This window comes from Haliotis rufescens, unplaced genomic scaffold, assembly GCF_023055435.1.
Source record: "Haliotis rufescens isolate VD_foot unplaced genomic scaffold, xgHalRufe1.0.p SCAF_2, whole genome shotgun sequence".
NCBI classification, from domain to species: domain Eukaryota; kingdom Metazoa; phylum Mollusca; class Gastropoda; order Lepetellida; family Haliotidae; genus Haliotis; species Haliotis rufescens.
In genome coordinates, this window is record NW_025963890.1 from 36,835,164 (window position 1) to 36,847,295 (window position 12,132).

At 42.5% G+C, this 12,132-nt stretch overlaps 1 protein-coding gene across 4 annotated transcripts in view; it reads right to left on the minus strand.

Annotated features, from left to right (window-relative positions):
- The window catches only part of LOC124111796 (calumenin-like), a 24,784-nt gene extending 16,475 nt beyond the window's left edge, over window positions 1-8,309 (minus strand). Inside the window, exons 1-2 of one of the 4 annotated variants that reach the window (XM_046471615.2) lie at window positions 8,115-8,309; window positions 7,825-7,984 (exon numbers count right to left, since the gene is read on the minus strand). In XM_046471615.2, the coding sequence (XP_046327571.2) occupies window positions 7,825-7,984; window positions 8,115-8,294 (340 nt within the window). In that variant the 5' untranslated portion in view covers window positions 8,295-8,309. Of the gene's footprint in view, window positions 1-7,824; window positions 7,985-8,078 lie in introns of all 4 variants that reach the window. The other 3 variants (XM_046471614.2, XM_046471617.2, XM_046471616.2) reach the window with 3 other exon arrangements.
- Window positions 8,310-12,132: the final 3,823 nt, after the last annotated feature.

Below are 12,132 nucleotides of genomic sequence, written 5' to 3' on the forward strand. Positions count from 1 at the left end.
GGACTGTCTATGTAGTGGACTGTCTATGTGGTGGATTGTCTATGTGGTGGACTATCTATGTGGTGGATTGTCTGTGTGGTGGACTATCTGTGTGGTGGACTATCTGTGTGGTGGACTGTCTGTGTGGTGGATTGTCTGTGTGGTGGACTGTCTGTGTGGTGGACAGTCTGTGTGGTGGACTATCTGTGTAGTGGACTGTCTGTGTGGTGGACTATCTGTGTGGTGGACTGTCTGTGTGGTGGATTGTCTGTGTGGTGGACTGTCTGTGTGGTGGACAGTCTGTGTGGTGGACTATCTGTGTAGTGGACTGTCTGTGTGGTGGACTGTCTGTGTTGTGGACTATCTGTGTGGTGGACAGTCTGTGTGGTGGACAGTCTGTGTGGTGGACCGTCTGTGTGGTGGACTATCTATGTGATGGATTGTCTGTGTGGTGGACAGTCTGTGTGGTGGACTATCTGTGTGGTGGACTATCTGTGTGGTGGACTGTCTGTGTGGTGGACTATCTGTGTAGTGGACAGTCTGTGTGGTGGACTATCTGTGTGGTGGACAGTCTGTGTGGTGGACTATCTGTGTGGTGGACTGTCTGTGTGGTGGATTGTCTGTGTGGTGGACTGTCTGTGTGGTGGACAGTCTGTGTGGTGGACTATCTGTGTAGTGGACTGTCTGTGTGGTGGACTGTCTGTGTTGTGGACTATCTGTGTGGTGGACAGTCTGTGTGGTGGACTATCTGTGTGGTGGACAGTCTGTGTGGTGGACAGTCTGTGTGGTGGACCGTCTGTGTGGTGGACCGTCTGTGTGGTGGACTATCTATGTGATGGATTGTCTGTGTGGTGGACAGTCTGTGTGGTGGACTATCTGTGTGGTGGACTATCTATGTGGTGGACTATCTGTGTGGTGGATTGTCTGTGTGGTGGACTGTCTGTGTGGTGGACTATCTGTGTAGTGGATTGTCTGTGTGGTGGACCGTCTGTGTGGTGGACAATCTGTGTGGTGGACTGTCTATGTGATGGACCGTCTGTTTAGTGGACTATCTGTGTGGTGGACTGTCTATGTGGTTGATTGTCTGTGTGATGGCCTGTTTAGTGGACTATCTGTGTGGTGGACTATCTATGTGATGGACCGTCTGTGTAGTGGACTATCTGTGTGGTGGACTGTCTATGTGGTTGATTGTCTGTGTGATGGCCTGTTTAGTGGACTATCTGTGTGGTGGACTGTCTATGTGGTGGATTGTCTATGTGGTGGACTGTCTGTGTAGTGGACTGTCTGTGTGGTGGACTGTCTGTGTGGTGGACTATCTGTGTGGTGGACTATCTGTGTGGTGGACTATGTAGTGGACTGTCTATGTGGTGGATTGTCTATGTGGTGGACTATCTGTGTGGTGGACTATCTGTGTGGTGGACTATGTAGTGGACTGTCTGTGTAGTGGACTGTCTATGTAGTGGACTGTCTATGTGGTGGATTGTCTATGTGGTGGACTATCTATGTGGTGGATTGTCTGTGTGGTGGACTATCTGTGTGGTGGACTATCTGTGTGGTGGACTGTCTGTGTGGTGGATTGTCTGTGTGGTGGACTGTCTGTGTGGTGGACAGTCTGTGTGGTGGACTGTCTATGTGATGGACCGTCTGTTTAGTGGACTATCTGTGTGGTGGACTGTCTATGTGGTTGATTGTCTGTGTGATGGCCTGTTTAGTGGACTATCTGTGTGGTGGACTATCTATGTGATGGACCGTCTGTGTAGTGGACTATCTGTGTAGTGGACAGTCTGTGTAGTGGACTATCTGTGTAGTGGACTGTCTATGTGGTGGACTGTCTATGTGGTGGATTGTCTATGTGGTGGACTGTCTGTGTAGTGGACTGTCTGTGTGGTGGACTGTCTGTGTGGTGGACTATCTGTGTGGTGGACTATCTGTGTGGTGGACTATGTAGTGGACTGTCTATGTGGTGGATTGTCTATGTGGTGGACTATCTGTGTGGTGGACTATCTGTGTGGTGGACTATGTAGTGGACTGTCTGTGTAGTGGACTGTCTATGTAGTGGACTGTCTATGTGGTGGATTGTCTATGTGGTGGACTATCTATGTGGTGGATTGTCTGTGTGGTGGACTATCTGTGTGGTGGACTATGTAGTGGACTGTCTATGTGGTGGATTGTCTATGTGGTGGACTATCTGTGTGGTGGATTGTCTGTGTGGTGGACCGTCTGTGTGGTGGACCGTCTGTGTGGTGGACAGTCTGTGTAGTGGACTATCTGTGTAGTGGACTATGTAGTGGACTGTCTGTGTGGTGGACTGTCTGTGTGGTGGACCGTCTGTGTGGTGGACTATGTAGTGGACCGTCTGTGTAGTGGACTGTCTATGTGGTGGATTATGTAGTGGACTGTCTATGTGGTGGACTGTCTATGTGGTGGATTGTCTATGTGGTGGACTATCTGTGTGGTGGATTGTCTGTGTGGTGGACTATCTGTGTAGTGGACTGTCTGTGTAGTGGACTGTCTGTGTAGTGGACTGTCTGTGTGGTGGACTGTCCGTGTGGTGGACTATCTGTGTAGTGGACTGTCTGTGTGGTGGACTGTCTGTGTGGTGGACTATCTGTGTGGTGGACTATCTGTGTGGTGGACTGTCTGTGTGGTGGACTATCTGTGTGGTGGACTGTCTGTGTGGTGGATTGTCTGTGTAGTGGATTGTCTATGTGGTGGACTATCTGTGTAGTGGACTGTCTGTGTGGTGGACTGTCTGTGTGGTGGACTATCTGTGTGGTGGACTATCTGTGTGGTGGACTGTCTGTGTGGTGGACTATCTGTGTGGTGGACTATCTGTGTGGTGGACTGTCTGTGTGGTGGACTATCTGTGTGGTGGACTATCTGTGTGGTGGATTGTCTGTGTGGTGGACTGTCTGTGTGGTGGATTGTCTGTGTGGTGGATTGTCTGTGTGGTGGACTATCTGTGTGGTGGACTGTCTATGTGGTGGATTGTCTGCGTGGTGGATTGTCTGTGTGGTGGACTATCTGTGTGGTGGACTATCTGTGTGGTGGATTGTCTGTGTGGTGGACTATCTGTGTAGTGGACTATCTGTGTGGTGGACTATCTGTGTGGTGGACTGTCTGTGTTGTGGACTATCTGTGTGGTGGACAGTCTGTGTGGTGGACTATCTGTGTGGTGGACAGTCTGTGTGGTGGACAGTCTGTGTGGTGGACCGTCTGTGTGGTGGACTATCTATGTGATGGATTGTCTGTGTGGTGGACAGTCTGTGTGGTGGACTATCTGTGTGGTGGACTATCTATGTGGTGGACTATCTGTGTGGTGGACTATCTATGTGATGGACCGTCTGTTTAGTGGACTATCTGTGTGGTGGACCATCTGTGTGGTGGACCATCTGTGTGGTGGACCGTCTGTGTGGTGGACCGTCTGTGTGGTGGACCATCTGTGTGGTGGATTATGTAGTGGACTGTCTGTATGGTGGAATGTCTGTGTGGTGGACTGTCTGTGTGGTGGATTATGTGGTGGACTGTCTGTGAAGGTGGATTGTCTGTGCGGTGGAAAGTCCATGTGTGTGGTTGGCTTTGGGGATTGTTTCGTAACTGAGAAAACAGGCCACTCAGGATTAAGTGTGTGAGTGAGTCAAGTAACAATCTGACCTTAAGAAAGGAAGTAATTCTATTGACAAGAATTTCATGAATGCTGCTGGTCCATGTATGTGAGAGGCAAGAGGGGTAGAGCAGAACAATATCTGACCATTCATCAATAAACACTCAAGACATTAGATCACTTATCCATGGCCAGGAGACTAGTAAAGCATAGTCGCCTCTTAAAACAAACATGCATTGTTGAAGACCAATTCTAGCCCAGATCTTCACAGGTCTCGATGTGACTAGATGTCTCAAGTCAACTATACAGCAATATTTCAGTGAAGTAATGGAATCTATTTCTTATGTTAGTCAGCAATAACTACAACTATAAGACACATAGGCATTTAGCAAACAGTTTCCTCTGAATTGAAAAGTATTTATTTTCTTTTTGTTCAAATGTCTTTCAATATATAGTAAATAGGAGCACCAAGAATCACTTCATTTTCAGAAAACTGAAGAAATAGTGACTTGTCAAAATGGTCGAATATTGTGGACTTTGGCTTGAGTATGAAGAGACAGGAGACAGGGGCCAGGGGCCAGGGGCCAGGGGCTAGGGACCTTATCAAACATGGAATCCCCACTGTGATCAATATTCTGTAAAGACACTTTTACCAGGAACATTCATGAAATGTTTCCGCACCAAACTCCTTGTTAAGTTGTGGAGATTGGACTCACAGATGACAGGGAGTATGACATGATGAACTAAACACCAACTGTGAGTCCATGTGGACAAAATACAATAACAAAACACTTTTCAGCATTTTTTACAGTTTATACATGGGAGACTCAAATCCAGATTATCTTTTGACATGGAAACAATTTAGTTAACATTCTTCATTTTCATCTGCGACACATGATCACTGTGATTTGAGAACGTTTTGGTTTCCTGGCAACACATTTGATCTCACCTCACAAACATAAATATTTAATATTTGACATTCCTTATACTCCTACCTGGAGTATCGGTTACATCAGAGACAGTTGCCATGACAGCAAAAAGCAATGACAATCAATAAGTCTCAAGCATTTCATAGAAAGTCCAAAATTGACAAAAGCATTAAAACTTGGATACAACGAACTCAACAAAAAGCTAAAATCAGCTTGTTATATCTGTAGTTTGTTCGTTAGTCGTGAAATGAAGCGTATGTTCACCATCTTGGATTGAAATGTGAAGTGATAAAAATAATAAAAATATCACAATTATTTTCAACCAATGTTGTTCATTTTGTTCAAAAATATATTCAATAGTGTTAACATTAACTTCTGAAAAATCTTGAATGTTTCGCTATAGAGTACATGGTAAACATGATTATCAATGACAAAATATAGAGCTGCATTTGGGACTTTTTAAATAGTATCTTATGTCCATTTGTTGGCAATATCTGTGTTCGTCATGAACGTGTTCTACTCTACTATATGTAATAACCAGAATGATCAGATACATTATCATACCTCAACTTTAGAATGATGAGATCTGATTGGTTCACGTTGACTTGATAAAATACGATGTATTGCGCCTTGGAGGGAAATAAATTTCTCAGCAGGATATTAAATCCCTTCTACCCTGCCACAAACTCTTTTTCCGAGTCAATGAAATTCATGTGATATAACACAAGTTAACCGCAGCTCAATTGAACAGCTGTTTCCTATCAATTTTGAATATGTTTTACTTCTTTTACAATGCAATCTCATTAAAATCAGACTTTGGTTCTCACTACCACTAAACAAAGACCTGAAGACATCCCATTAGGGGTCACGTCAGAACGACCAATCAGAGCGTCGCTTATCAGATTATTAAAGTGACAGTCAGAATGTGATTTCTAATCATGCAATTTCGAAAACTTTAACACAGGGTATTCCAAACGATAGTTAAGGTCTTAACGACTGAATCCATACAATCTAGACCATCGAGTAGCCATTCTAGAATTCTAATTTGTAATCGAGAATTTGTCAAAATATGTTTCGAAGTGTAGTCGCCAATTTGAAATTAGTGCCGTAAAGCACGAGAAAGCTTCCTTCTGATTGGTCATTCCATTGGTCGATCAAAGTTTGCGCAAGGTCGGTCTGACGTGACCCGTAATTGGATGTCCTCAGATCTTTGTTTAGCGGTAGCGAGAACTAAGATCTGAGTTTAATGAGATTGTTTACAATGTCATATCTAAACATGTCGGTAAGACAAATGTGTTGTAGCAGTATCACGAGGGGAACATGTGGTTTTATGCATCCTGTGCAGGACAAATGCCTGTACATATAGAAATTGAGAATGGATGCAAATGATATGTTCTGTGAGTCCCAACAGATGAAAAATTATATTTTGTCCGGGTAGAATAGGTCTTCAGCAACCCACGCTTGCCCTAAAAGGCGACTATGCTTGTCGTGAGAGGCAACTAACAGGATCGGGTGGTCAGTCTCAGTGACTTGGCTGATGCATGTCATCTTATCTCACTTATGTGGATCGATGCTCAAATGCTCATGATATCAATCACTGGATTGTCTGGTCCAGACTCGATTATTTACAGACTGCCATCATATAGCTGGAATATTGCTGAGTCCGGTGTTAAACGACAAATAATCAAACAAATCAAGAAAACTAGTTCAATTGTAGCATGCACTTTTTACTTCACTGACATTTATCTCGTAAGAAATAAAGCGAAAGTTCAGACTATTCTTCATTTTCTTTACTCAATCACTGAGTTTTAACTAGGAACTTAGTTTTAATGATTACTGCAGGGATTTAGAGAATATGGAAGGTTTTACATATGACATTATTAAAATTGCATGTGGCCAGCTCGAGACATTGTGGTGAACCTGGATGCCCTATTTCATGGGGGAGCACACGGCCCTGTCGTCTAAGGCACCATAATTCTTTTACAATGTCATACTTAAACATGTCAGTAAGATAAATTTGTTGTAGCAGTATCATATGGGGTACATGAATGCATCACAGCACAACAATCTATTCATAATAATTCCTTGGTATTGATATTACTGTTACCATGGTAAAGAAATAAGCACAGGAAGTTTTAGCTGTAAAAAATGAATTCCTTTTTATTAGTGATACACAGCCATACATTTCTGTGTCCCCAGTGTCAACATTGGACATGCCAGGAACTGTGCGTGTCATAACCAACAGGAAACCACAGACAGAGACAATGATTTGTGTACGAGGTGCCATATTTAGTTCATTTACATGTAAACATTACTGTCGCTCCTGCAAGGTTCATACAGATATGGACAACAAAAATACAAGGCCTTTTCAAGGCTTTCAACAGTTATTTTCAAGGCTTTTTTAGTTGAATTATTAGCCTTAGTCGGTCAATATCTTTTTTAATCCAGCATACTATATATTAGTCGTGAGAACTAAAAAGCAGTATGAACATTACAAATTTCCAACTAGATTATTTTCACAACCAACAAATAAAATAAACTAAGTCTGTCATGAACCCGTCATGGTCTTTGGCACACTATGACAAATCACACTTAAACATTTATTCAAAAGTTCACGCATATGTCACTTTGTACAAATTCAACGCTTTTCAAGCTATTTCGGTTAATTTCAAGACTTTTTTAGGGTGATGCAAAATATCAAAGCTTTTCAAGCTGGACCTTAGAATTCAAGGCCTTTTCAAGCCTGTATGGATATTGTCCTGCTTAACATGCAGTGCAGCAGTACTTATCAAATGTAAACAAATTCTTTGTTACAAGTCAATATGTTGAACCTTACATTAACCTTAACCATTATGAACTTTGCACCGGATTATCCAAAAGAACTACCCCTAGTTTCAAGCCAACCAACCTTCACCATCCAGGGTTAGAAACTAACAGATTTTGTCCACTACTCCTTATAATGATAACATAAAGCAAAACCCTTAAAGCCAATTTCTACTAGCCTAGTCCTTAGGATACCTTTACCATTGGGCAGTTCGGTAAGGACTACAGGACTAGTGCCAATTTCTAACGCTGCCATCATCAGTCAGATCAGAACTACTGTATGTAACTGAATGTGCTGATGAATATTAGACAATACGTCATTATGCAAACGCTTTTATTTTGCTTTATAAATTGAAAATATTAACGAAATCATGTATTCAGTAAAAAACATATCTGTACGCCGAAATTAAAAACACAACAATAAAGTTAGTTTTAAAAGATTACTGCCTGGCCATTTAGTGGGCGTTGCACCCACCCATGTCTACTCACCCAGCACAGCTTCATGGTCCCGGTGCTTGTTCCTCTCTCCATCAATCTCTTTCTCCCCTCCCAGAGGGTCGTGTGGAGCGTGGGCCTCCTTCACAGCCAAAACCACCGTCAACGCCACGCACAGTGACAGCACGCACACCAGACACTTCATCATGACGATCTGTCACAATAACAAACAATTTGTTAATTTGAGTGATGAACGCGCATTCAGCATAATAAAAGGAATATATGCAATTTGAAACAAAATGCAATACTTGCAATGCAACTTTAATGCAAAATGCAATACTTGCAATGCAACAGTAATTCGGTCTTCTGGAAACAAAGCAGGATGGCAACTTTCTCTCGGTTTCTCTCAACACCCGCTCGCTGCTCGCGTTTACAAACTCAAAGTAACCGGAAGTAGTTGTAGTAGCGAGTTGTCGATTTCTGATTGGCTTGCAGCAGCGGCAACTGAGCGGTCTAAATTCCATGTTGCTTCGAGCTGCCACATGCACTTCGTGTACGGTGACAGCCTACCTGCGATTAATTAACTACATATCGTTTACTTGCATGATTAGCGTTTAGTCAACCGAGATAACTATAAAGAATCATAAATCGTTAATCGGCAACATATTGGAACATATGCCACTAAAAAAAAACAGACAAGCTTTTATCAGTCCCTTTAATTTTGGTAGATCTACAAACAATGTGTAAGTTGTCTTTTCTATGTGTGTTATGCCATAAATGATAAGAAAATCATCACATATGGCCATATGTTACTGCTGACGAAGTCGGCGCAAATCATTTACCATGTGAGCAGAATTGTTTTAGTGAAGCAGCTGCGTATTAGAAACATTAGAACATGTGATGATGTGCAAATATAAAACTATATATACGTCAGCCAGTATTCTCGATATGTGTGTGTATGTTCTGATTGTCGCCTTAATGTTGACGTTCATATTGTTGTCGTTGCATGGTGGTGCAAAGAGCTAGATGACATTGTCAAAAATATCTTTGTATGCTATACATGCTCATATAGAAATGAATGAGCATGTGTGGTTAACGTATTATAATACACTACGTGTATAGAGGTATCGCGTGCATTCGAACTTGGTGACAATCAATTAAAGGTAGCTACATTGTATTTCAGATTATTTCGGAAGTGCATGATACGGTGGTACAAAGAACAAACCAACATTCCACACATGCAGGAGCTAGAATAAAGGTTTTGACAGAACCTATTCTGTGTACTAAATATAACCAAGTCATTGTACCGGCATATAGGTCCATACGCCAGGCAATATGTACAATCAGCGTCTCTACAATGGTAGACTCGTCACAAATGGTCACAATTAAGTGTTTGGGCAAACTGCTATTTCATACCATAAATCCAGCCACATAACTTTCTGTTGTTGAAAAATATGTATTTTTGGGTCGGGTAATTTAGTTCTGTGTTTTTTAGTTAATGTTAAGGGTGTGGGGTTGCAGGGGTGTGTGGGGTATCCAGCTACCCCTTCATTATAAATAAGAACAATTAAATAAACCATGAACGATATGAACAATGACCAAACGATATATTTGTGTGGTGTCTAACTATTGATGGTCGCTTAATTTGTTGTTTTTTGCCAAGTAAGCAGTTTCAATTCTGAGAAAACACAGATCCACTGATGCCGTTGATGTTTTATCATTAACGATTTCTGTTTCACACCAAGATGTATCAGTGTCGATGCTTCAATCAATATCTCCAAAACAGAACAAGACGCCCTTTCAACAGTTCATACGTATCTGACAATTGAATGTCCGGATATCTGGGGAACCTTCAGTGGCTATATATACGCGGGGTTTTACGTGACGCACAAATGTGCGCCAGTTCGCACAACTGAAGAGAATGGACACCGGAAAAAATTCTTCTGCGTCCCGAGGGACACACAATAACCTTCATTGTACCCACAGTTCATCAAGAGCAGTTATAGGTGTCTGTTATTTCACCCATCAATCATGACCATTGTCCACATGACCATTGATTCATTCCAGGCTGTAATGTTATTATCTAAACGTACAGTACACTACATTCATTCATTTACAGGATCCTCCTATTGCCCGCAAGGACCTTTAAAATCAAATATTGGGGGTCCCCTGAACCTCCACTTGGTTAGTCAAGGTAAAAGCCTGTATAGGTATCTATTATTCAGTCGGCGGTAAGACGCTACCCGTATTGGGTTTCAGTCAGCTATAACATCACTGATCAGATGAATATTTTATGCAGAAGATGAAAATATGTGGTATGAGGTTCTCTGTCATAGCCATATATCAGCTATAGCAGGTTGTGGCAAAGGTCGAACACGAACAGCAGTATAGAAAGTACCTGGAGAGACATTTTGTAACCATAGTGGGCGGTCAATGTTTTGTTTGTTTGTTTGTTTTTTAACGCCGCACTCAGTGATATTCCGGTCATCTGTAAATAACCGAGTTTGGATCAGACAATCCAGTGATTGACATCATGAGTATCGATATACGCAATTGGGATACGATGACATTCATCAAACAAGTCAGCGAACCTGACTTCCCGATTCCGTTAGTCGCGTGTAACGAAAGCATGGGTTCTGAAGATCATTTTAAACCCGGATCTTCACTGCTGAGCTGTCAATGTAGCCGCCAGTGTTGTAATAGTGATGCGTTGTACCCTGCCGGGCAAAAGAAAGTATGCACTAGCAAATTGGATTTGACTCCAAACTTTCAAACTTTCTCAAAACATTACTATAGGCTTAAAACAAGGGCCAATATACTGCACACTTCAGGTCAAAAACACATCAAATACATCATCATCGAATAACCATGATTGTCTTGTTTGGGTCATTTTTAGCCACCATCAAACATGGGTGCATATCTTCTTTTGCCCGGCATGGGCCCGCGAAGATCCGGTAGGGAATAGGTCATCAGCAACCCATGCTTGTCATTAGAGGCGACTAACCGGATCTGGTGGTCTGGCTCGCTGACTTGGTTGATGCATGACGTCGTATCCCAATTGCTTGGATCGATGCTCATGATGTCAATCACTAGGTTGTCTGGTTATTGACTCCATAATTTACAGACCGCCGTCATATAGCTTGGGTATTGCCGAGTGCGGCGTCAAACGACAAACAAACAAACAAACAATATTAAACGTGCATCATGCATCATCATGGTCGACGGGGCACAATTCTTTGTTCATGTCAACAATGTCTGTTCAAAATGTTCACGACTCGTATCCAAGTTGAAACACCCTTCCTGTCATTGCTGATTATCTTACTGATGTCTGTATCACAGGTATGTGTCTTTAACAGAGCGTATTTTCAAATCTATGGTAGAGTTAATATGTTTCCTGATTGCAAATCCACGTTTCGAATTACCGCATTAACCTTTGATTTGTAGCCGTCGTTGCTATCTCTCTGCCCGGCAAAGGTTAACGCGACGCGCGTTCTCTGATAGCGCGTTGCCTGGTGTTACGTCACACGCACCAGCATCATCAACGTGTGTCAAGGAAGAGACCGTGTTTATGGACCGCCCTGTATTATCTACAATGACATGGGAAGGGTTTCCAAAATTATGACAAGCATGAGGGGAGGGTCATTATTTTCAGTTACTGTACATTAAATTGGTGCATCAAAAGGGCGCAGTGTTTAGCGTTGAGAATATAGTGTTTAGCGTTGAGGGTGCAGTGTTTAGCGTTGAGAATATAGTGTTTATCGTTGAGGGTGTAGTGTTTAGCGTTGAGAATATAGTTTTTAGCGTTGAGGGTGCAGTGTATAGCGTTGATAGTATAGTGTTTAGCGTTGAGGGTGCAGTGTATAGCGTTGAGAATATAGTGTTAAGCGTTGAGGGTGTAGTATTTAGCGTTGAGAATATAGTGTTTAGCGTTGGGAATATAGTGTTTAGCGTTGAGGGTGCAGTGTGTAGCTTTGGGGATGTAGTGGTAATTGTGACATTGTCGTGTACAGTATTGGAGGAGCTGTGTATGGCTGTGGCGTCATGGATGTAATATGACGGTTCTGTGTTTATCATTGACATTGTTTAGCAGTGATTGTGTCGTGTATGGTCCAGTATCTACAAGATATAGGTAGTTATTGCCTCATCCTGACACTGAGATAATGATTACTGTCTGTGATAAACTATCATTTACAGCTCGTCAATGTTGTTTCGGAGGTAGAAGAAGATGCGATGGCGGTCATTCACAGTGCCGTTATGGCCAGTCACGCCGTACTCCGAGGAACAACGTACAGGTAGGAGCTGATAGGAGTCGGGGCAACGTACAGGTAGGAGCTGATAGGAGTTGGGGCAACGTACAGGTAG